General features: G+C 34.9%; 2 protein-coding genes and 1 long non-coding RNA gene across 6 annotated transcripts in view; 1 reads left to right on the top strand and 2 right to left on the bottom strand.

The window, feature by feature from the left end:
- Positions 1–80: 80 nt before the first annotated feature.
- Positions 81–14010, bottom strand: LOC112563591 (late secretory pathway protein AVL9 homolog). The gene is made up of 14 exons (XM_025237688.1): positions 13821–14010; positions 13041–13161; positions 12443–12528; positions 11979–12050; positions 10553–10712; positions 9849–9928; positions 9287–9356; positions 7647–8935; positions 7024–7297; positions 6640–6720; positions 6069–6186; positions 5603–5656; positions 5174–5262; positions 81–5028 (listed from the first exon to the last, which is right to left on the bottom strand). The coding sequence occupies exons 1-14, from the start codon at positions 13935–13937 to the stop codon at positions 4892–4894; spliced, it is 2748 nt and encodes a 915-aa protein (XP_025093473.1). The 5' UTR covers positions 13938–14010; the 3' UTR covers positions 81–4891.
- Positions 14011–14115: 105 nt separating this feature from the next.
- LOC112565353 lies at positions 14116–15089 on the top strand. The gene is made up of 2 exons (XR_003099392.1): positions 14116–14507; positions 14784–15089. It is a non-coding gene; the product is annotated as an uncharacterized LOC112565353 (long non-coding RNA).
- An 84-nt stretch (positions 15090–15173) lies between these two features.
- LOC112565351 (ADP-ribosylation factor 2) overlaps positions 15174–25949 on the bottom strand; it is a 16855-nt gene continuing 6079 nt past the window's right edge. For 2 of the 4 annotated variants that reach the window (XM_025240758.1, XM_025240759.1), the window contains exons 2-5: positions 20005–20179; positions 19631–19741; positions 18801–18925; positions 15174–17494 (exon numbers count right to left, since the gene is read on the bottom strand). In XM_025240758.1, the coding sequence (XP_025096543.1) occupies positions 17330–17494; positions 18801–18925; positions 19631–19741; positions 20005–20161 (558 nt within the window). In that variant the 5' untranslated portion in view covers positions 20162–20179 and the 3' untranslated portion in view covers positions 15174–17329. Of the gene's footprint in view, positions 17495–18800; positions 18926–19630; positions 19742–20004; positions 20180–21670; positions 23517–24747; positions 24873–25949 lie in introns of those variants that run through there. The other 2 variants (XM_025240760.1, XM_025240761.1) reach the window with 1 other exon arrangement.

The following is a 25949-nucleotide window of genomic DNA, read 5'->3' as shown; positions in this document are numbered from 1 at the left end:
ATGAAAGGACCCAACCATAGTCACATACATGTCCAAAGACGCATGCACACGCATACATGCAAAAAAAAAATTAACTATACTTTCTAAAGTTCTGAAGATATTTGTTGACAATTTGAGTAGAAAAGAACTGTTTGACCCATCTCCAACATCCCACATATAGTTACCAAAAATATATGTACCATAATCAAACAGATCTTATTTAGAGACCTGCATCTGACAAAAATATTGCGATTGATGAAATATATTTTTAAACTGCTTTCAAATAATTTCAAATTAGAAAGAAGCAATTAAACTCTTTAACACATCAAGAATACCATGCACTCATTCATGTGAAAGATCAACAAAATGTGTTTGCAAGTTGTCACAAAAAGACCATTTATATGACATTGTTAGAAAAGAAAAAAAAGCAAATTTCACATTTAATCCATACATACTGTATCATTTATAGACTCAGTGTTTTAATTGAAGTTGAGCACTTCTTTGGGTAGAAGATTAAAATTAGACCCAGTGTCAAAAACTTCATTTCACAGTGCTTTTTAAAGTTTTTTTTTTTTTAAGTTCTGAATTTTACAAGGGGAAAGACAAAAATATATGATTATGCAAGCCTTTAACAGTGGTGCAAAACCTCACTTAACACTTCTCTCCTGTCTTTTGCACAGAGATATTGAGACAAATGTGTCTGTGACCTTCGTGTCAAGTTTTAATATCTTGACTTCGTTTGCCTATTATTATTTCATATATCTTGCACATCATACAATGAAATGTCATAAAATTAAAACTGAAAGTGTGTAAAAACTGTTAAAATATAAAAAACTATTGCCAAAAATACAAAATAGTACAATGCTATGTGCGAGGAAGAAAATCTGCACATCAAGGCTAAGGGCCAATCATGCAGGCCATTTCAGTTTATTATGTCTGTTTTTTCATAAAATAAATAAAATTGAGACACGGAAATCCAATGTGAACAACCTAGTGCAGATCTGCTGAACATAACTATAAGCTTGGAAGATGAGCTCAGCATCATCAAAATCTAACTGCTTTTCCAGCCAAGGAAACAAGCTCTTTAGGTGACAATTCTAAAGGATTTTTCTCAGTAGGAAAATTAAAATTATAAGTCAAGCAAACAACGCATGCAAACAAAAGACCGGAAATGTTAAATAAGCAAGTTACCGTGCAGACTCAGGGTATCACATTGTAAGTAATAAACTACACTATCAAATCTTCACATTGCAGCACACACCTGCATTCATCAACTAGTAAAAATATGCACGATGAGAAAATAATGCTTTGTTTCTGCGTGAGCTGTTTAGATCCTAATAAGGGAGCATTGCTCACTGTACACAACCCATAGGCAAAGAAGCTGAGGAGGAGACTTATGCAAATGTTGTAAAACTTCAAAATCATGGCCCAGTTTTTGGTATTCACTGGACAGACAAAAGTTTTGAGTGGCTTTCAAATGCACTGGCCACACTCCTCTACCTCCCCTAACTATGAAACTATGAGCAATAAACCAAATCTCAAATAAGACATTTTTCAGAATAGGCCTCAGTGAAGGACACCATTTCTGATCTAAGAGAAAAAGAACACTTGCTTAAAAGTTGTTCATGTTGCATTTGTCAACATTGTCTCAGTCTGGTGGGTAGTGAACCTGAAAGGAGATACATGCATAGTACAATGCTTCATACTGCTTGAGTTGGCCTTTTAATTTATGGCACTGTTGTCTCTTCCTGTTTGTAGAGCAATACTTATACAAAAGAGCAATGTCTCAGAGCTTAAAAGCCTAGGAACAATAAACTGTCTAAGGCATAGCATGTAGAAGTCCACTGCATTTTATACTTTCTGGTAAATCAGGTATCCATTACTACTAGGTGGACAGTCACAAGCCTAAGCAGCAGATCTGCTCTGAGGACAAGTGCATGGATCACTAAGCTGTGAAGTCTACTTCCAGATGTTTATGGATTACTTCAAAAGAAGAGGAGAACTAACAATTTTAACACTTAAATTTTCATTATCTCATACACCACATGGCATGAACTGAGTCACAAACTAAAACATTCTAACTTCGCAGCTGTATACATATTTTCTTTTTATTCCAAAATTCAAACACTAACCAAAATGTAATAATCAGTTCCTGAGTAGGTCTTTCCCACATCCATAACAAGATTTGCAAACCATTGCAAACATTTACAAAGGCAAAGCTAGCTGCTGATTGTGTGAATAGTTTTCACACATTCTGTGCACAGCAGTCAGCTGTAAGACATAGTTGTTAACAGTATTCTTGTAAGCAACAAGCTAACACAGCTGACACCAACTTTTATGAACTCTTCTGTGAGAAAGGGAAGAACAATGGAATGACATTACGGACATATAAAAGTACAGCAGAACTTTGCTCAATGACAGCTACAGCTAAAAAAAAGTAGTACATAAAAAGTCCACTACAATAAACACAAGAATTGTACAGCACTCAAAAATAATATCTACACACTTACATATATTTATGCATAGTACCATTTTTTTCTTTTTACATATTCAAACATGTATAAAATTCCAACAACCAACATACAAGATTTACCAACAAATGCTAAAGTTCTTTATAATTAACAATGATATATGCTTTTGTCACTGTGACCTGTTGTATTTACAATCCTAAATCAGTAAAATAATGAAATATGCACAACTCTTTTGGTGGTGATGGGCGCAATGAAATGTAGGTGTTCTACCATGTCTAAGCTATGGCATGTAGAAGCCAAATCCTATTCTTCTGTGCCTGCCTTTTAACCTCCCTTAACGAAAAAGCAGTCAATGCTGCTGGGTGAGCTAAAGGAGTGTTTCAATCATAAAAACAACAGAAGCCTCAAACCTACAACCATCTGATTCAAAGATGAACACACAAAAGACTACAGAAGATATTACCTAAATATTAGTGATATTCAAAATATAAAATAATATACTAATTAAATGGGATTTTTAAAAGTCATTATTTTCCCAACTAAAATAAATAAAAGGAAAAATATATTGCACCAAATTTCTTAATTAAAAATAAATGTTCCCACACTGGCACACTGCAATAGAAACAAATGCATGCGTGTACATGTACACTGTAAAACTGTACACAGCCCCCATCACACTCCTATTCTTTGGCTGTAACATGCATACTTACAAGCTTACATGTACTGCATGCACACACAAGTAACTGAATCACGAAATATCACCTGTGCATCAATATTTCTAAATAATCCCAGGGGTACCAAAAAGTATTACAAGGAGATTAAATCAAATAATGACACAATCATAAACTATGTAGGTGTTAATAGACATATAAAATATATTTTATATTATTTGCAAGTGTAACTCCATTCAAGCAGGACTGTATACCCCACCACTCCTCAAAAAACAGGTCATAAGAGAGTAATTTTCTATGAGGGTTTTAGTCATTTGCTGTTTCAGTTTTCTGCACAGTTCAAAGCTGAAAAAGTCATATTACAAAGTGAAAGTGACATTTTTAGAAAGTTATATAGACATCACAATAAGTATTAATGCATATCTGCTGGGAAACAAAGTTCTCATAACAACTCCTGATATTTTCAGGTATCAGGCATAATGTTTTTGTCAACTGAAAGGTTGTTGCAGCATGAAAATGAGCAAACTTTTCAGGTTATATTAGTTTATAAACAGTTCCCCTTATGAAATAATAAACAGGAAACAAATGTGATCTTGTCATGTACATAGCATCACAGCCTTCAATGCTTTACAAACATACACTCACATCCACAAAGAGATAGTAAGAAGTCCTGAACACTCAGGCAATGTGCCATTATGCTAGATACCAATAAACCATAGGTTTATTAAGGAAACAATTTCATCAAGGACACATAGGAAAATTGTTTGCATGGATGTGTGGGAGACAGAACAGTCATACAGACATTCTTAATGCTTTCTTTTCTTTAAGATGTATTTTGAAAATAAGCAATGCTGTTTGAGATTATGTAATAATGTAAATCAAAAGGAAATTAAATGATCATTTGAAGTTATAGTTGCTGTTGCATAATTACAGTGAAATATTAAAATCCTTACTGAAAGACTTCATATAATTAATACCCTCCAGCTGGATGTACGGATTAATTTGCAATACCATATAAAGGCCAAAATCAGGATCTAGTAAATGAAAGCTGGATCTTATTTGAAATATGAAAATAGCCAAAGAAACACCACTTTCTCAGTAAAAAAAATGTCGCTTCTTTTCAGAAAAAGAAATGTTTCGTGTCTTGTTATCTATTTGATAATGCTATAATTCAAAACATTTTGAATCACCTCAACAATCTATGACGATAAACATAACCTTCATCATAGATGAAGCAAATGCAGGGAAAATTCTACATTCCTCAGTGGAATTAACCATGGATACATATCTTCCACAAACCCCTCCCTTCCCTCCCCCCGAAAAAAAACAACAACCAAAAACAATGCTGCACTCAGTCAGCATAAATGTTTATATTTATGCATAGATATACTTCTATGCATGAATGCAAACTTGCATACACAAACTCCTTAACATGCCTTGGTACATGACAATGTCTAAACATTAACAAAGCATTATTGCACGTGACTATAAGAAAATCCTTTCCTTTTGTAAACCACTCCTTAGATATATGGATCATTTAGATGCTGTGAACACACAATGCTCAACGGTTGCAGCTTAGTGTCTCTCATTTATCTTCCAAAAGTTTGGGTTTTTGGTCAAGAATTTATAATCAATAATGTATAAGAATAAACCATATTTAGCAGTGCTGAAACAAATTTCAACACAGAAGTGGCTTGTAATGACATCTTGCATGAGCAATTTGGCTGTTACAAAAGGAACTAATCCATGAAAAGAAAACTGTGAACCAATCTATCCATCTTTGCTGCCTGTATCCTTGTTATCTTTTTCTTCTCCCTCTTCATCCTCCTCATCGCTGTGCTTCCAATCACTAGCAATACTGTTGAACCATGAGGACACTGCTGACCGGGCAGAACTGAAAGCACCCCCTGAAACAATCTTTGATATCTCAGAAAGAAACTCTAATTACTGTAATTAAAACTTTTCAGGGCAAAGAAAGCAAATATTCATTTCATATAAGCATTAATATAAGCAACTGACAAATATAAAAAAATCTGCAAGTCGGAAACTTACCAACTGCTTTTCCTGTTTGCATCACATATTTTCCAGTTTGAACTACTGCTGCATTCAATTTGCGGCCCTTTTCTGAGCTTTGCATTGTACTGCAATAATAATAATAATAAAAAAAAAAATTAAGAGACTAGTTTTGGAATGTGATGTAGAGCATACTGTTACACACTAAACATTAAGTTTTCACAACACCGAGTGAGGTCATTTAATTTTAGATAACATGCAGCAGTCTTGCAAAATTTTCTGACCATCCTCCAAACTTAACAACACTCATGTACCAGCTGCAAAATTGTGAGACAAATAAGGCACAAGCATATAGAGAGGCAGATGAGCAGGTCATAAACAAGAAGGAATAAAAGCTGCTTTATGATATAATTGTCCGTTTTTAGCTATCAAGGTTATGCACAGAAAAAAACTAGCTTAAATACTCACTGATTAAGCTTCATTCTCACATCATTCACATTAAAGTTTCCTTGATAAGGATGCCTGTAAAGAAGGAAAATAAAATGCACAAATACATGTACTCTCCACACACATGTACAGTTGCATATTCAAAATAAAATTAAGAAAATATAAAAGAAGTGCTGAAATACTAAAGGAAATTCTACTAACAGCACAGCACAGCTATGTCTATTTCTTTGCTTTCAGTTATTTTTCACCACTACAATTTTTTTTAAAAGTGACCTTCGGTTAATTTTTTGCAGTCTTTTTGTGGGGATTAGATTTTGTGGTATATAGTTATTTAAGAATAACACAGGTTATAATCTGTTTATGCAAAGCCAGTCCAGTGAGTCAACAATGAAACTACACATTATACACTGGACAAGAAATAAAAATACTACCCAAATCAAAAATGCATTGCATATAACTCATCAACTTCAATAAGGGTCATGCTTACGCTGCAGAAATCTCTGCCATCTTGGGGTGTGGAGATGTGTCTAGCCAATGATGATAGTTATGTGTAGTTCTCCAGGCCGAGATGAAAGGAATTCCATAATCTTCAAGGAGTTTGGAATCTAGATCAGAAAAGAATCATTGTTATCAGTTCTGCGCCCAAATCTATCCATCAGAAGACCATGTACATTAACTTTCACACACACACTCTCTTCCCTACTCACTCCTCTAACCATCTCTCTCTAGCACTGGTAACTAGAAACACAAGTTCTGACTACTAGCTGGTTAGTAATTGAGCCTTCTCATCCCTAGATGACAGGCACACATCCTATCCTTTTTTTAAACCCTCACATACTATCATGGATGGACGCCATCTGGATCACAGCCAATTACAACTCTCAACTGGTGCATACAATGATAATGTTGTGTTATATTTTACATAATTATATCAACTTAACATTTAAGTTTATAATCAGGATGTCTGCTGTTGTTGCTCCCTTCCCCTCTTGAAATGGGCCTAGACCTAAACCTAATCAACAAAAAGAATTCCAGCACTGATAACTTTGAGAATTTACCCTCTTGTTGCATTGCAGATAAAAGGCACTGAAGGTAGACACGAAACTGAGCACGAATCCATTCATCACTGCCTTCCCATTCTGTTAAGAAAAAAAATTCACATTACTTTCTCAGTGGAGGCGCTGAAAATACTCAAATCAATTGACTTAGCACTATAAAAAAGACAGCCAGTGACATTTTAAGAAAATAATAAAGCAAGCTAACAAAGATTCAAATAATAAGGTCTTTATATAATCCCATTTACAGTATTTACTGTATTACTAAAATAAAACAAACTTCAAAAGATTGAGAGTCAAATACTAAGGTCTTTATTTAAATCCATTGACAGCATTTACTATATTTAAAAAAAAATCAACTGCAGTTATCTGTGAAAATTCTTTTACCTGTTCCATCAAACAAAATGTTGTGTTTTTCTTCAGTCACAACACGAACAAGATATTCTGCAAAGCGCAAATCTGCTGTTGTTAGATGTAACTGCTTTTGCAAATCTTTGTCTCTAATCTCCACTTTGCACTCATCTGTTAAAATAATTACATCAGTAGCATGTTTCTGCTGTCGGAAGAGGACATTTGTAGCCCCAATGACAAAACCCCGCACGTTGACATCATTCAAAATGCTGTGAAACTGCAAGCTGAGATATGGATGGCACACATACCCCTGCAGATTTCAAAATTAAGAGATCTATAAGTTACAAGTATTACAAAACTAAGTACAGAAGAATGTATTTAATGCATATACTATTGTAGAAAAAGCTTCATCCAAGCAGTTCAGATGCAAGCAGATTAGAAAGGAAAAATGAATGAATCTTATGGATGATACATGCGAAAATTCAGGTATAAAGTTTTCTCATATATGAGTAATTGTAGATTGTACATGCAATGATAAATCCAATAGTAACATGATGAGGATTGTCTTTAAAATAATTATATATCAAAAAAAATAAAAAAAAATAAAGACAGAACACTGTAACTTTATTTGTGTTATCATTTGCCTTACACTCTCTTACCTTAGAGAATATAGCTAATGGAAAACCAAAGTCATCCTGCTGGAGGTGCACCTCTCCCCTAACAATTGGCTTCATCTCCACAGTATTCACATCTTGATCTTTTGTTCTAGATCCTACTTTTCCAAAAGATTTTGACAGCTTGTTTCTCAAAACAGCCGTTTTCCTACCAGGGCTTCCAGCTTTTTTCTGCAGATTCTTCAGTGGTCCTGAAATATGCTTGGAAGGTGACAAGTCATGTGGCATGGCTGCCTGGGAACCATCATCAGATGACGGCGTACCCTGCTCTTCCATATATGCATTTTGTTGGTTATTGGCAACACTCGGTTCAGCTTGAGCCACACTGTCTGTGCTCTTGTGAATGTGTGCATGACTAGACACAAGAAAATCCTCATTATCCACTGCAAGAGCTAAATGCAAGTTATCTTGCTCCCAGGAGAAACAGTCTTCACGATCAATCTTGCTGATACTTTCTGGAGAATCTAGCTCCTCAAAACTGTCACTGCGAACCATCAAAGGATCTGTGCCTGCCACACACACAGCCAGTTCTGTCACACCTGTAGCAACTTCAGATCCCATTGATGGAGCTTGCACTTCCATGTCATAGTGGTTTGCAACATCTTGAGCACTAAGCAGAGTCCTGCCAGTTTGGACTGCCTGAACTTGTATAATACTTTTTAAGTCCTTTAAAGGACTTTGATCGCGGGTTGTAAACTGAATATCTACTGCCTCTGGCATATGTGATGATAGCTCAGGCTGCAGGGTATTACTAGCCACCGGTAGGTCTGAACTACTGCTACTATTCAGGATTGACAACGAAGCCTCATCTTTGATGCTTGACTGTCTCTTGGTTTTATGAACTTCAAGCTCAGAAATTCCTAGAAAAGAAGAATGGCTGTGGTTTATTCCATCACTTTCCATAGACATCTTGTCTTGTTCATGGTCTATGTTCTTGCCTGACATTTTGCGCTGTTCATTTTCTGCATTTTTTCGAGCTTTAAGGTTGGAAGATTCTGCTTCTTGCACTTGAGTGGATGAAAGGTCAAGTGTAATATCACGTGGTATTGTTGGTGATTCAGGTTCTTCACCAGTGCAGTTGACAGAAGCCCCCTGCACAAATTCCAATAAGGGAGGGTTTGTTTCTTCCTGAGGAGAGCTGTGGTAACGAACTTCTAAAAATTCTTCTCCAGTTCCATTGTCACTTGGATCTAGAGAAGCTAGCTCCATGGTAGGTGAAACAAGTCTCTGTCCTCCATGACTAACTGCCTGTTCCAGTCCAAACTCAAGCATACCTGAGACAGATGTGTACGGATATATGTAAAATTAATTAAAAAAACTTCTGGTACAAGATTCAACCTGCAGACTTTAAGGTTCCTTTCTAACATAAGCAAACAAATTTTAACACAGGCAACATATTTTTGACTCTGCGCAATGTTGACTGGAAATAACCATATTTATTGTTTACATTACATAGTTTGATAACTATTATTTTAAATTCTCTCAACTATACATTCATAGATTTTATACTTGAGTGAATACTAGGTAACCATTTTAGTTTAACTTTGAAAAGCTTAAATAATTTGGTGTCAGCCTGTAAGAAAAATCACTCCTTGAACTCAATATAAAGTACACTATACACTCACCTGGAAACAAAGACAGAAGAGAAAGAATAGTCCCACCAAGCTCTTCCACGGGAGATCCAAAGAACAGAACCTAATAACAATTAAAACAACTTATGTCACAGACTAGATGATTTCAAGTGTCTACAAATCTAAAAGATCCAACAGCTGTGTAAGATAGTCTACTAGCACAAGTACAATCTTTACACAAACATATATAAACCATTCTGGATAATAATCCAAAGAATTTTTAAATAGCATAAAGTAAAATGCTTCCTATAAGCACTTGAAATTTAAAAAAATCAGCTGGCATTACATGGTCCCAACTGGAAAGGGAACACCCAGAACCGGGTCTGATGGCGTGGTGTAATTGTGGCCCTATGCTTCACTGGGGGTGATTAGGAACAAGGCAAGAAGAAGACAGGAGCTTGTTTACTATGTCTAATTTGCACAGGGAGGGAATTTTATCTGTTTGTAAATTTTTGCCTGCAATCATTCAGTGCTCATGCTGGTATATATAAGGTGGAGCAGTTGTGTTCTGATAAAAATTAAAGAAATTCTAAGCATTTATTTATGAACAACTCACTCTTCTCTCAAGTAGAATCAGTTTGAACAAAGCAATAACTCTGTGTTTGAAGCGAGCAACTAAGTCCCTTGTGGATAAACCTGCAAACACAATGTACAAACATTTGTAAAAGTATGACCTTTATAAAAACTGTGCAGAATTGGGGATTACTGGTAATTACATTTAAACTCTCAAGAACACGACAAATTGTCACTAATTCTATACAAAATTTTTATTATCACAGATATTTTTTTTTTTTTTAATCTTGGCAAAGGTTACATGAAGACCAGCAAGAATTCTTTAATATGTTCTTTTTCCTGGATTGTAAGGACTGGCAGGTCTGGTAATCTGGGATGAAGTTTGATGTTAGCCTGACTACTGGTTTTCTCCTTTTAATTCCTTAGCAATCCACTCCCATGACATCCATCTTTTCCATCTTCAAAAAACTAGCATTTATGTCTCCTTAAAAATTCAGAAAGGAATCCTTTTACATCTTCTCAGGTTCTGTTAAGTATTAACAGTCTAAACCATTTTAGACAAAAGTGAAATTTGTATTCTTACATCTGAAGTCGATGTATAATTTCATTTATACAAAAATACATCAAGCTGTGTTTTGCTGTTCAAGTGAGTTTTTAATAGTTCAGTTATGTTCCAGACACTGTGTATTTTAACTTTCTTAGCATTCAATAACTTTAATTTACAATGTTGGGATTGTGAACACTCACCCAAAAATATCTGACTGCTGCTACTTAGAAGACTTTCTGTAAGTGAGGCATTGAGATTGTTAAAAGTTTGCTCCAACAGCTCAACTTTGCTAAAGTCTCTTTCATCAAAGTAGGCATGTGTTATAAGCTCCAATTTTGCTTTTATAAGTCCATATAGAGGCTGCACAAATAGAATTTCAATATAACTATATTTCAAAACTTATTTCACAAAGAACAGAATAATAAACTGTAAGTCGCGGGCTTTGCTTATTTTTTGTGTGTGCTAGAGACTGCTATGTTCTAAGTTATACAGTTTCTTTAATATTACAATCCTAGAAAAAGAAAAAAAAGCAAACAAAGAAAGCATCTAGTGCTTAAAAGTGCAGTTAGTCCTGACAAACTGCTACCTTCTGTGCCAGGGCCCTGTCAATAATGAATGTCCCTTTCTATAAGCTACATCATTGTCCCTTTCAATGTTCACTATATATGAGACAGTACAATCAGCATGATTCTCCAAAATCTTTCTTGCATAATTAAAGACAGTTAATAAAACTGGCTGACGTGTAAATGACAAATATAATATTAATCCTCCACAATTTATAGTGCAAGCATGTGCCATTTCAAGATATACAAAAATTGCTTCCTTGAGAATTTCTATTTTTGGTTTTTCAGTTAAAAACTAAAATCAACAAACTTTTATCAGAAATAAGCTAGAAGATCTAATAAATATGAGGATGGGCTGGTAAATTTTGCCTTCACTTAAATAGAAAATGAATGGGAAAAAAAGATATAAATTATTTTCAAAGTTAGCTAATTATTTTTCTATAAAATCACCATACACTTCACACTCTTCCACCAATGCTGCACTTGTTTCTGAAATCCATTCTTTTAAAACAAAATCTGTTTTATTTTTGAAACCATTTCCTTAATGCAGACTTCACCTCTTCATCAGGCCCTTCAAGTGTTCCTTTAATTTTGGAAACAGGTCTGGACTATCTAATGGATGTGACAGCACTTAAAAATCCAGGCATTGAATTATATCTCTTGTGTGACGCTAGGCATGTTGAAGAAGTGTTTCATTTCTTATTTCTAACTACTTCATTCTGCTTATTAACGCAGGAAGAATTTCAATGATGTTCAAAGTCTATTGTTCTCCTTTTTCAAGAGTCTGCAAGAACATGTTCAAAATTACAAAAAAAAAAACAGTCAACATGACATTCCCATGTGAGCACTGAGTTTTGAATGAACATCTTAACACTCTTCCATTTTGATGTGGACTAGGTTGGAACTGTAAACATCTGTGTTTTCAAACTCAACTATGATAAAGGAAAGATACCATGTGGCTGCATGAGAACTGGTTTTATCCAAGTATGTCTTGAAAAACATTAGAGTGAAGGCAAATCTTCTGAGCCCATCCTTGCATATTGATTACAAAAATACATCTTACCAGACGACTGATTACACAGACACTTTTCTGCACTGTACTTCTAGTGATGTCAGCGGTACGATTCAGCAAGTCCTGCACAACACATTGGAAATTAATTCAATAAATGACAAAATTATCTGTAAATTTTATACTAAATGAGTTTTTCAAAAAGCATATTTCAACAATTATGAAAATTCCCATCAAGTGGAAAAGTTTATGGAAATTTCAGTTTGATATTTAAAAAATCCTGTGTTTGCACATACAATGAACCAAAGACATATAATAAATGGTAATTTAGTAATTATCTTAAAGTTTTACATTGTGTGCATTTTTGTGATTGTGCGTGACTATACCAACATGAAATTCTGGTCAAATCTGTCTATATCAAAATACCACATACCTACAAGCAGGCTAAAAGAAAGCAGAAAAAGACAGGAAGCTTTCATAACCTCACTGGAAGCTGTAACTATTTCTGTACAAATTACCTTTGCATCAATTTGTCGATAACAAGATACACAGTAGACTGTTTTTTCTGATGCTCCTTTACCAGGAAGATGAAAGAAAACAGTATCTGAAAACAATGTTTTTAGCATGTGAAGATGTGCAAAATGGTTTTGGAATTTCTACATCACACAAAGAAAATATGTTTGCCGCAATTTTCAAAGAGAATAAAGAAAAATTGTATTGATAAACTATCCTGCTCTTACTTATTTTTTTTTTTCTAGTAGTGGAAGTGGAATTAGTAGTAAAGCAAAAACAATAAAATCTTAAGTGTCTAACGAGCCTAATAAACCTACCATCCTATTTGTAATATAGGGTTATCAGATTTATACAGTATTCATTGGAATATTAAGGAATTTACCTGTTTCTGTTTATTCATAAGAGTCAAAAGTATTTCCATCATTCAAGTTCAAGCACTAACGGAATTTTAGATGCAAAAGCCAAGCAGCATAACTGACCTGTTTTACTCTATATGTGACTTTTCTTTAGACATTATCCATTTAATCCTTTGACAATTTTCTTCAGCTGATAAAGACACTGGACACAGAAAGTTAAAAACAGTTTACAGATAAAATTAGTTACCTTTAAGAAAATTGTGTGCACCATCAGGTAATGCAAGTGATGGCAGATGCTTCCACTGTTGAGGTAATTCGTGACTTTCCACAGAAGTCCCTGCAATTACTGGAGGGTAGGAATATTCAACCTGTAAAACACACACACAAGTACGTGGGTACTTATGAAATTGTCAGCATGCACATTACACATGCATAGAATTTCTCAGGAATACATTATAAATAAAAGATAGTAATCTAAACAGTACTGAGTTTTAAAATTTTATATGAATGCCATGACATACATGAAAAATCTATCCCTAACCCAAACCCTAACTCCAACCTATCCCCTGCAAATTTTATTAGCTACATTATCAAAATCATAGTTATAATTTTTTAAAATCTGCAAAATTCATGTGACTAATCTATTAAAGAAAGGCTTCGTGTGTTCTTTATTTTAGTTTAAACATTTTCCTTACTGAACATTGAAAATTCAGTGTGTGATTAGAGCTACTGAATACTTTCTTGAATAAATGTTTCCTAGCATGCAAAAACTCTTCTCCGTATAAATATATTGTCATCAGACCCTGAAACATTCATCACTGGCCATTTAAAAGAAAAAGGTTACATCTTTCTTATTACAAAACTATCATGACGTATATTTGTCACTCCTTTTAATTTTATTTTTTGCAAGATAAGTGAACCTTTAAAGTCCATCAATAAACTGCCTGATGACAGATTGTAGTCACTTAAAAACGCGCATTAGTTCACATAAAGTTCATGGAGTGATCAATGACTTTGTCTACCTGACAGCCTTTTTATGATGAAAGCCGACAACAATCACATGTAGAATGGGAGTTTCTGTCTCTTTCTCTGAGGCCATAGTAGCTTTTGATAATATTTTGCTGACAAACAGCCAATTTAACATCGATGGCTGCAGTACGCCAATACGGAACTGTGAGTGTAACTCTCCAACTATCACACCCCCATGTTTTCAATAGCCCGACACACATTTTGTCTCACCTTGCGTGATTGGACGCCTTAGCTAAGTTTGACCAATCAAATATGAAAAGAAAGGGATGTTACTCTGAGCTATACAGAAGCTCATACAGATAATGCAAAAATATGAAATACTGCAGTGTTTCATTTTTAATATGCCAGTTTATTTTAAAATATTTCGCTACAAATGTATCTTTACTTGAGTGTCAAGTGCGATCCAATTGAACAGAGAGGAGAGGAGTGGAGATGTGTGCCTTCGACGAATGAGATTACTTGACTACAACTAAAGATTATCGTCTCCACCTTCTTCGTCTGCGGGGGTTTGAAGTTCGTCGTACGCGTGAGGGAGCAAGTATATGTGTATGAATTATTACATAGGGGGAACTCCACCACTGCATAGATGGCCGTCAGACGTTTCCTCACGGGGAATGAAGTCCATGACGGCAGTAGATGACCTTCGTAATCAGATTTGTAGCAACTTCTGTTAGGTTACAAATAGGTAAGCGATAATTTTTGTTTGCATTTTATATGCTTATTGTTATTTTCTAAGGTTAAGAGACAAAGGTACTGTGTAAGTTTTAGCTGCACATAATAAATAGATTGTTTCATTTGTTAGGTTTGTAATGAAGTTGTCAGTAACGTCGCAACGTGAAATATAATTTTATAACGCGTATATTTCCCTGTGGATACGAGCTCAGCACCGCATTCAACACATTAGCCTACTAACGGTCACTGGTCATCTCACCCAACTTGAGCCTGAGTCACGTTGTCCCAGGTATGACCATCCATGACCACATCGTCCCAGGCCTAAAAGACGAAATGATCATCGATGATAAAAGTAGCCATTAACGTCTCGATCTTCCTCCTTCAGTCCCCGGTTTGACCCAAGGCATTGTGGGGTAACTGATTTACCTCACTCAAGAACTTAAGAAAGCGAGACATGTGTGGCTTGCTGCTCAGTTAAAAAGCTTTCTTTCTGGGGGCATAAAGAAGCTTATGTAATGATGGAAAAGCAAGGGAAATGTTGGAAAATGTACAAGCTTTCCATTTTTATTGAAATAAAGTCAATTACTGTATTGCAGATAATTATTGACTGATCCTCATACAAGCAATCTAGTGTCTACCCACATATCCTCACCACATGCAAAATTGAAACAAAAAAGCATGCAAGTTCACATTTTATTGTGAACAGAATTAAGATTGATCCTGTTCATTGATGGTTCATGCAAACTGACACTTATGCAAATCTGGATTCACGATATAAAAATGGCATCTTCCCATTTTTAGGGCATGCTATCAACTTTCAATAAAGACATTCTGAAGAGAAGTATAAAACACTAACACAATGGTGCTCAACCAATTTGTCAAAGGTTTTTAAAATGAATTTAGAATGTGTTAAAGTTACTTAGTTCCTTACTAGCAAAATCTTATTTAACTGAATGCTAATGCTGGATAGAAATAAAGTAATCTGTAGTTGACTAAATCAGAGAACGATGATTAGAAAGTGTGTGTACATACAATAAAATAACCTATTTAACAAGAGCTCTATGAATGCAAGTGTCTTAACATAAAATAATGATGCTCAAGGCTGATACTTGCTCATCACCCTTCACACACCGGCTTTTTTTTAGCAACATGATTTAATCACAATCCATGGTAGTAGTATGAAATGACCATGGAAGCACAGAAGTGTAAATCATAAGTCACATAAGTTACCATTGATCCATGATCCCATCGGAGGCTTAAAGAGCTAAACAATCCCAAAGCATATTATGTAACCACAAATTAAGAACACGTAATTTAATACAATAAAAATGTTCTCTCCATTTTAATAAATTTCTTTGTAATAATGAAATACAGACCTGAAAAAAATGACTTTATACTTACTCGAGTAATTCAAGTAAATCTTAAAGAAACATCCCCCTCAAAACAAAAGATTTCTAAAATGATAGATGGGTTAGTAGTAATTCATGCATATTTGGAATGTGGCAGAAAAGAATAACGAGCAGTGATTTTTTTAAAATGTGCTCATCTGTGCCAAAAAGCAGTAATAAAATACTCCCATCACCTTGTAAACATGAATGTATGTTTGCAAATGAGTTGAAAATTGTGTAGAAGAATGCATCATTATGGAGTATCAACTGCATAAAAAGAAAAAATTTACACAATTCTTTATCCTCCCTTTTTGTGCAACTATGAGACTAATTCTTATCTTTTATAGAGACATTACACTTACAAAAATGCAACTATAATGCATTAGTCAGCATGAATAATTATAGTTTTATAGAATAATATAAACCGATAACAACCATCGACTTTTAAAATTTAATTCCCAAATAATTATTTTTTTACGTACATGTATTTCGTTTTTGACTTTTATTTTCAGTCATTAGTCACATTCTGTGTCTGTTGTTGGTGAGAATGGCATTTTGCAACGAGGGAATTACACTTAAATATATTTATATTCAAACAAATGATGTAACCATAAATAATGAAACCACAAACTCTGCAAATAATAATAAAAAGGCGATAGTCAAAGTAATTAATAATTGTTTTACACACTTTCACACAAATGCCTAAATGAGGTGAATTTTACATACTTATCATCCACACCTGTTACATACTCATTTAACAGATTCAAAAATACTTTGAACGTGACTGTAATTTGAAGAACATAAGAGTTAATTTTTATATTTGTAGCATGCTTTAGAACCATCTACTCAATATGTCTATCAATTCTTCATTTTTGGTTTTTTGTTTTTTTTTGCTTCCTTGCAACACATCAACCGGATATTGTAAATATTCTTTACTGAAGTTTTAAAATCATTTAACTTTAACAGTTATGAAACAATATTTAGTAATAAGCAAAAGGGATCAGTTACCAGCAATATCAGTGAACAAATGATCTGCATGTCAAAAAAAGGCCTTATAAATGACAGTGGAAAGTTGTATCAGCTCATTCTGTAAAAAAATTGTCTTAAGCATACTGTAAGAGCTTTAGTAGATTAAAAAAAAAAATCATCCAAAGCAACTTTTTATTTATGTTATATTTATTGAATTAAATGATAGGGGTAAAATACTTTTACCAGCAATATAAAACAAAAAAGGAGCACCCTGAAGGGTGTTACATTGAAAAAGTGCAACCATCATCTGAAATAAAAGGCTTTCACATATTTAAGGATTAGATGATGTTTCTCATTGATGTAACAGAAAATTATCCTCTTCCATACAGTGACTCGCTTCTGTTACAATCCACAAATTCCTTGGCCACCTAATCATCCCAATATTTCTGAAATATATAAAGTATTTTTGGGATCCTGTTCAATTTTTGGCATTCTTCAGGGTATTGGAAAGCCAGTCCAATCCTTCATAAAGGCCATCCCCACTGGTTGCACATGTAGCCTGGATATACCAAGTACGATTACGAAGACTGTGAAGGCCCAGCTTGTCTGTAATCTCTGCTGCATTCATCGCGTTGGGAAGATCCTAAAAAAAAAAAAAAAAAAACAAAAAACCCACAACACATACATAATCATGCACTTGTATCACCATGTGGCAGCACATGTGTAAAAGAACTAAATGCTGATGTGCAGGAATAAAGAACTTGAGTATTCTGGAACAACAGAAAATATGCTTTAAGAGCTGTGACAAAAATGATAATTTCCCTCCTTTGTATTTTTAAAAGGAACAAGAGACTACGGATTAGACATGTTCCTTCCCTCTGTTATTGCAGTCTTTCCAAATCATACATCTCACCTGAGACAAACACATTTTCTTACGCAAATGGCTGTTTGGCAAACAGCTGACACACGTTTTAATTGTATATTGTATTTGAAGTGAAGCAGCTACCTAAATTTGTTGGGTTTTGGTTGAGTTTTACACCATACCATACCATCAACTAAGACTATATTAAATTTGTTGAGTGTGGGGGGAAGTTAATGCTAATTTACTTCCCTTGGGTTACTGACCGGATGATTAGTATCTACATGCATTCTATATATATGCTGTGTTCACCTCACTCTGGATGATATTTTACATGGTTTAGCTATTTTTTTCTTTATTATGGAGAATAATCATTAGTATCTGTATAATTTGTGCCACATTTTCTGCTGAAAGAGATCATCCAGGTATGTTGGACTTGTATTTAAATGATTAAAAATTGTGATATCAGCTGTCCTCGCTGCCTCCACAATTACAAATTATAGAGTATACTTATCTATCTTTAGAATTGTAGGTTTACAACAGGATTGAGTAAATAATGCTGGAAAAGAGGATTTGGATCCACAGACTAGCCAGTTTTTCTGTTTATTTTCTTCTTTTTGATTCTTTGGCTACTGATGTAATGCCCTTCCAATTCTTTAAGATGGAATAGCAGAACAGAAATAAATGTTCACCAGCAGCTGCACGACTTACTTTTTAACTACAATGCCTCTGGTACCAGAAACCTAAGACATAAGACCACAAATAAAGAAGAGAAAACATGCTAATGCTAGCAATTTTTCATGTAGCGCAGCTTTCTGGTCTACTCAGAGGTGTTAATTGTGCTCTTATTATTGAATATAGTCAAGTATTCTGTAAGTGATGCTCAGCTATATGAATCTTTATAATGATTTTGTTAATAGGCATTAATAGGGCTGTAGCTACTCTTGTGCTATCTTGTAACATCTGACTAGAAAAAGCAAAATGTGCATGCTTTTTGTAGACCTTGATGATCAAAGGAAAAACTCTTGAAATATAATTTACTTTACACATACTTGTTTATGTTTTAAAATAACAAAGCAGCATAACATACCTGCTTATTGGCAAAAACTAACAAAGCAGCATCTCTGAGTTCATCTTCATTAAGCATGCGAAGCAACTCCTCTTTGGCTTCATTTATTCGTTCTCTGTCATTGCTGTCCACTACAAAGATCAAACCTGTACAGATAGACAATCTTATTTCGTAATAGATATTACAGATTTCTTCAATACCACATAAAATCCTGCACAAGTTTAAAACAGTATAAACTTTCAACTGGTTTAATCTGTACAGTCACTGAATCTTCTATGCAGATCTAACACCTGATGGACTGACAAAACACTGTAATGTTTTTAGCACCGGTGTGGAGTTACCCACTTGGTACTTCAGAAGTATACCACAAGGCAATCTCAATCCACATCTACAAATTGAAATGCTTGTATGTGTATCATACAGAAACATCATCTAATGACAGTAAATCTTTTCCATGTGCAAAGGCAAATTGACATGTTTCTCTGCAAGACCGAGATGGGCTTTGAACGATCTGTACAATCTACCACCTTCAGTTTCAGGGTCTTGTGCTTCAAGAGATAAGTAGTCCAAGATAGTTGTCCATGTAAAGCATGACTACTGTAGTCCTGTCACCATTATCTTTCAGTCTACTTGTCACTAACATCAATCTCAACTCTAAACAGGAAACACTGCAGTAATCTGTAATGACTTACTGAACATCTTGTAACTATGATAAAGATTTAATTTTGGAGAGTTAGCTAAGAATACATGATGTATTTTTTTTTCCAGAGTAACATGCTATTTCCCTTAACATATCTCACTGTGAAACCCATCAATCACTATTTTTTTTAAACTGAACAGTATATAATTACCTTGAGTATTCTGAAAGTAGTGCCTCCACAAAGGTCGAATTTTATCCTGTCCACCTACATCCCACACTGTGAAGCTTATATTTTTGTACTCCACTGTCTCCACGTTGAAACCTTCATAAAAGGCAGCAGTAAAAAGATCTAAATGATAATTTGTTTACTGCAACAACATAAAAGTTTATTTTCCATAATTCATAAGATACTTTTTGTTAAAAATGACAATTCTTTCTTAAAAGCTTCAATGATTTATGACCAGAAAGTTTTGATGTCATAAGGTAATTGGAATAAATTAACTTACCTGAAATAAATTTATAATGCAAAACAAATTTTTTTTAACCATTTATAAACACAGACACAAGGTGGTACTGTAAATTCACCTATTGTTGGGATGGTTGTGACAATTTCTCCAAGTTTTAACTTGTATAAAATTGTGGTTTTTCCTGCAGCATCAAGCCCAACCATAAGGATTCTCATGTCTTTCTTTCCAAACATCACTATTAAATCTCGGAACAGTTTTTGGAATACGTTTCCCATGCTGATAGCTTAAAGGTTCTGAAAAAGAAGAGTGCTTAAAATTAGTGCTACAAGATTTCTGTCAGTGTAAGACAGCATTATTTACTGGTACACAGCAGGACCTTGACCATCAGAATTTTAAAAAGATCAAACCCTAATTGAGACACTTCAAAAAACTAAGCTTAGTGAATTACCTCATTAACATGAGCTCATAATTCTCACACTGGCTTCAAACTTTGATGACTTCATAAGGTAAATTTCATGCATGCTTTCCCAATAATAATACAGTCGGACCTCGATAAGTCGAACTCAAAGGGACCTGAAAAAAAAAACCTCGACTTACGGAGTTTTCAAATTAGGGAAAATGGCGTAATAGGCACAGGTATTTGGCCGGGAACTAACAATTAATTCGATATAGGGAGGTTTTCGACTTAGGGAAGGTCGACTTATCGAGATCTGACTGTAGTGTGATTTATACAGCACATGATCACTCTCATGAAGGAACATGCTCTCAAAGCTCGAGACAAGAACAAGATATGGACAGCATATGAAGAACAGAAAGATGAACAGCTGTACTGATAGGTAACAGTGGAAAGAACATAGAAGACATACAGAGGAATCAGATAGCAAACAGTAAGGGTTGAGAGTTTTATAAATCTACTGAGGAAGACAAAAAGGTAGACTAGTTAAAAGATGAAAAGGTAAAAGAAAGGGTTAGAAGACAGACTAGTAGAAAAAGATGTCTATTTAGTGCATGTTGTAAGGATTTGATGGTGGGTAGGTACATGGAAGGAGAGAGATTTTCTGCACAGCAGCTAAAAAGTCCTGTGATCATGTTTTTTTTTGATGACATGGATAATTACCAGAGAAAGACCAGAGTTGTCTAGCTGGGAATGTAGGGAATAAGCTATGATAGGGCAGGATCATGCAGAAATAATAAATATAAATAAAAATAAATCATGCACACAAAACAGCTATCAATCAACTTGGTGGCATTTTAAAAGTTTTTCATGGTCACTCAGGTTATCCCTTAACTGACACAACTGGCATGGAATTTCCTTCCATGAATATCTCACTTCAATTTAAAATATAATCTCACAACTGATGACAGCTCTATCTTTAGCGCGGAGATTTGCAGGAATGTTTTCCAGCTTTTCTCACAATAGCAAATAATTATTAAGCCATTACATGCATGCCACATATTTGCATTTTACTTTTCATATAATGTTCATCTACTTGTTTATGAATTTTCAACTTTATGTTAGCAGAACCAGCAGTAATATATTTATATTTGTGAAAGGCCTCCTTTACACCTTTTATTCTTCAGATGCAGTTGAGGAATGTCTGTACTAAGTATCTTAACCAGCATGCTTTTAAATGTGGCAATATGGATCTTTTGCATGTGCATATTTTGCAAGCATATGTATAGTGTATAAAGAAATTTAGAAGCTTTTACTAATAATTTAAGTGCCCATGTGCACACATACTTCTTATATAGATCTGGCAGCCATCACAACAGAAACAATAAAATAGATATAATCTGAACATTTATTTTACAACAGAAAAAATGAAATGTACACCTGGTATTGAAACAAGACATTCCCTTTCCAGCAAGTTTTTGAATTCTTTTATAGGTACATGTATAGTTTAAATGTACAGGCTGATTTAAGGGATTTTTTTCTTTAGCCCAGACTTGTTCTTAAATTGTCTTGAAACAATACATGGTATATAATACACATGAATAGACACAATCCATTTGCACCATACTTTGGTACTCACCACATTCTTCTCGCTTGAATCACTCAAGATCATAGTTATTTCAAAGACTGGTTCATCAAGTTAAAGATTTTTTTCTTTGTGGCAAAAACATCTGCCATGTTTCTAATCTTAAGATCAATGACCCCAGCCTTCTAAAAAATTAAATAACTTTACATGAGCTTGAATGCTAAAGGTTTGACCTCATAGAAATATCTCACTTTTCTGCAGTGACATTAGCCAGGAAAAAGCTTAAAACCAAAAGGTCTGGGGAAGACAGACTCAGAAACATAGTATTTACATTACTCTGAATAATAAGCAAATCAATTTTGTTGCTGATATAAATTATAAATGTGAAATTAAAATCTTGAGACCGCTTACACAGTATCTGATATACAAAACTAAAATAAGAATTTTCAGCGTTAGGGAATGGTTAAAGATGGTGTCTCCACGTAAATTAAACCAAGAAACTTTATAAGGGACTAACATGTAAAGCTTACTGTTTTAACTAATTACAGAAACTGTAAGAAATGAAATTACAGTGTTAGTGAGGAATTTGATTGATCTATGATAAATCCAGCATACACACAATTTTTTTATCAGATGCACACAACTATTTTGGGGAGTAGGGGGGAGGTTTGTCAGAAACCAGAATCCCTTTTTAGATCTGCAACTATTACTATCCCTCAATGAAAACAAATGGACAGATACATCACCCAGCATTTCTTTTAATTATCACACAAGGTTCTTTCAACTGCTCCATAAGATTGTAGAATCCACAATTTGTGATTCCAAGTTTACAAATTCTCAACTTCGCACAGAACCTAGCTTTGTTTACATTTAACTGAAGAACATGGGCACACACACAAAACCCTAAAAGACAAAAAGCAAAACCATGTTACCTTTTTTTCGGGGAAGGGGTGAAATGAGTAAAATATATTATCTTAAACTATCATATGCAAATTATGGTAGTGTAGAGAGCATTAAGTTGCCCTATCCCTCAACATCTTATGCTGGAGAAATACTGACTTACAACAACTGCAGATCATTTGCTGGAAATGATATATATATAAAGTGTGTGGTGAGGGGCCCAAGCATTTAACAGATGGTATCAGAAAACCAAGAGATCTTTCAACATATAATACTACATTTCACAGTTATTTGCCCTTTCGCTCCCTACTTTTTCATCCTTCACTAAAATTTTAATAACCACCACTACTACTAAAAACTGCCATAGTAGAAAGGTCCACATGATCTGTCATACTGGGATAAAGCTTTCAAAAGATGAGGCCCAGCTGCTCACAAACTTTCCCAGTTATTGATAGGTGGAACATACTGGTCACCATTCCCTCCAAACATGTTAGCACCCCTACCCCAACCCACTTAAAAAGTTTTAACCCACATGACACTTGGCATGATTTCAGTCTTTCAGTGTGCAGGTGCTGGTAATTTATTAAATCTATTTCCGATTTTTCAACTGCTGGGAAAGCCAATCTAGGCCTTCATACAGCCCATCTCCGCTAGTTGCGCAAGTGGTCTGAATGTACCAGTTGCGTGTCCGCAAGGTGTGTAGCGTCAGTTTGTCTGTAATTTCAGAAGCATTCATGGCATTTGGCAGATCCTGAAAAAAAAAAAAAAGAAAAAGAACTATGTTAGCAACCTGGTCATAGCGCAGTCATCCTAAACCACATGTCAAAAAGAATGAAAGTAACATGTTTATGTCACCCTAAGGCAACCAGAAAATCAAAGTAAAAAAATGGCTAAGAACAGTGAATTTATTAGTTACAAACCCCCCTCCCCTAAAACCACAACACAGTAAAAACACAGCATGTGCACGTGCTCCATTAAGAACGTAACCTTATTTTAAGCTACAAAGTCTGATGGAAGTTCACTACTGTTTCATAATAAATGAATGCTTAACATGCATTGCCAGGTATGAGTCAGTAAATGACTGGCATTGTGGCTGATGGAAGTTCACTACTATTTCATAATAAATGAATGCTTAACATGCATTGCCAGGTATGAGTCAGTAAATGACTGGCATTGTGCTGTTTTAAATCGTCTTCTAGAAGTTCAAAAACTTTCTGCTGATAATGATCCCGTAGTTGATGTGACTGTGGCAGACCTCCAAGATTTGGCACATTCTGGTGCAAGTATTCACACAACCCCGGACGATCTAGCTCATACAAAGGAATGTTTGCAACGGTAAATGCTTCAATAAGTTCAAAATGTGAAACATTATGAGCATCTTGTGCCTCAGTAACTCGCTTGAAAGAACCAGAAATTGTCTATCACTCTCAGCTGCCTCATTGTAATACTGCTATTCAGCACTTTAAGACTGGGTCTCTAAATGCCCATCTCTTGTTCCTTTACTTGTATGGTCTAATGTCACATTGCAACTGGTACAAAACAAATGACTGTCCTCTGCATGTAACTTTCCTTTTGAATATTTAGTGCACTCAATACAGCTGATGTTAACCGATTTTTTCCAATTTGCCAACGTAAGCTTTATTTACCAAAATAATACCAGAGGTGATGTCTAAAAATGACACCACAGAGCTGGAATTATGGGTCAATAAGTGTGTAACCTTATAAATAAGATTTTGTATTTATATTCGTATTTATAAACATGACACTATCCTATCCAAAAAGTACAGGTCTGACGAACTTTCATGTAGGAGTTTTGTACGAAACAGCATATGCATAGAAATATGTACAAAACACTGTCGTTTCATGGCATTTGCCAAAATACATGGAAGTCTAGCTAAATCAAGGTTTCCATGTTTGCCCTTTAATCGTGATTTTCTGGTAGCCCTCGTCATGCATTACAATTCAATTTTCACAAAACTTACCTGCTTATTGGCGAAAACCAGGAGCACTGCATCCCGAAGTTCATCTTCATTCAACATTCTCATAAGTTCATCACGTGCTTCTCCGATACGTTCACGGTCGTTGCTGTCGACTACGAATATAAGACCTGCAAATCAAACTTTTAACAATGAAGGCCAACCTACAATGCCTTTTTTAGAAATGAAAAAAAATTTACAGTAAACTTGAACCATCTTGAGCATTTAGGAAACTATAGGCACGAACTTTTTATGTATTAGTTAAGTTTATTCCTTGTTACTCTTCGAGCATAGGGCTGCAACAAAACTTTTTATATAAGCCAGGCCAACCTGGAACAATAAGAGATGGCATCATTTTCTCCACTGAAAAATCCCAAGTGTCCAATGATGGATTCCTCATGTGACAAGAACCACAAAGTGGGAGCCTCAGTAACCAAATTCTCTCAATATGCTCTCATGGCAGGACTAAGGACCAGGAGCTAAGGGTGGGGTAACCCCTATAGAAAATCCAAATGACTGAAGCTAGAACAACAATTCCAGAGTTTGCATTCAAGCAAACCATGGTACCACACAACACAAAACCAATGGCTGTACACCAGATCATGACAATGAAAGTGCTCAAACCACTAAAATCCAGCTTTCAAGGGGATTGGGGCTACAATGCTCGGATGCACACCTTAAACAACTCCAAACCCAGCAACTGGAGGTTCCTTCAATCCATCTACCATGCCAGGGAATGGTGAGGAAAAGCAACTGCAACAATATCCTGTTCCAAGAAGCACCAACTCCTCACAGTGATGCAGTGGAATCATGTGGATCTCAAACACACTTAACGAAAGAAATATTAACTCTTCCCCTACAGTTTGTGTCACCAGAAGCAAACTTCTTCTCAACCAGTGCCTGTTTAGCGCACTGTTATTGAAACAGAATAGCATCACAAAACACATCAAACTGGGTAACGAATAAAGAAAAAACCCCAAACTGTTTTGTACCTTTAGGAAATGTTCTATGTTCCCTTTGGCCGATGAAATAGTCTACGTGCCAGGTATATTGTTCTATTTGAAAGTAGGCAGCGAGTCATTTGATCAAGCCATGTTTAAGGTTGCTGGTTTCTCAATTTGACATGGATTTGTACTCAACAACCAAAAATGACAATAGTAATATTAAGTGTTAAATGTATATTCTAATAAATATTTTGTTGTTTGGCA

Source organism: Pomacea canaliculata, linkage group LG5, assembly GCF_003073045.1.
Source record: "Pomacea canaliculata isolate SZHN2017 linkage group LG5, ASM307304v1, whole genome shotgun sequence".
NCBI classification, from domain to species: domain Eukaryota; kingdom Metazoa; phylum Mollusca; class Gastropoda; order Architaenioglossa; family Ampullariidae; genus Pomacea; species Pomacea canaliculata.
Note: the sequence above shows the minus strand (reverse complement) of the source record. Positions and strands in the feature narration are given on the sequence as shown.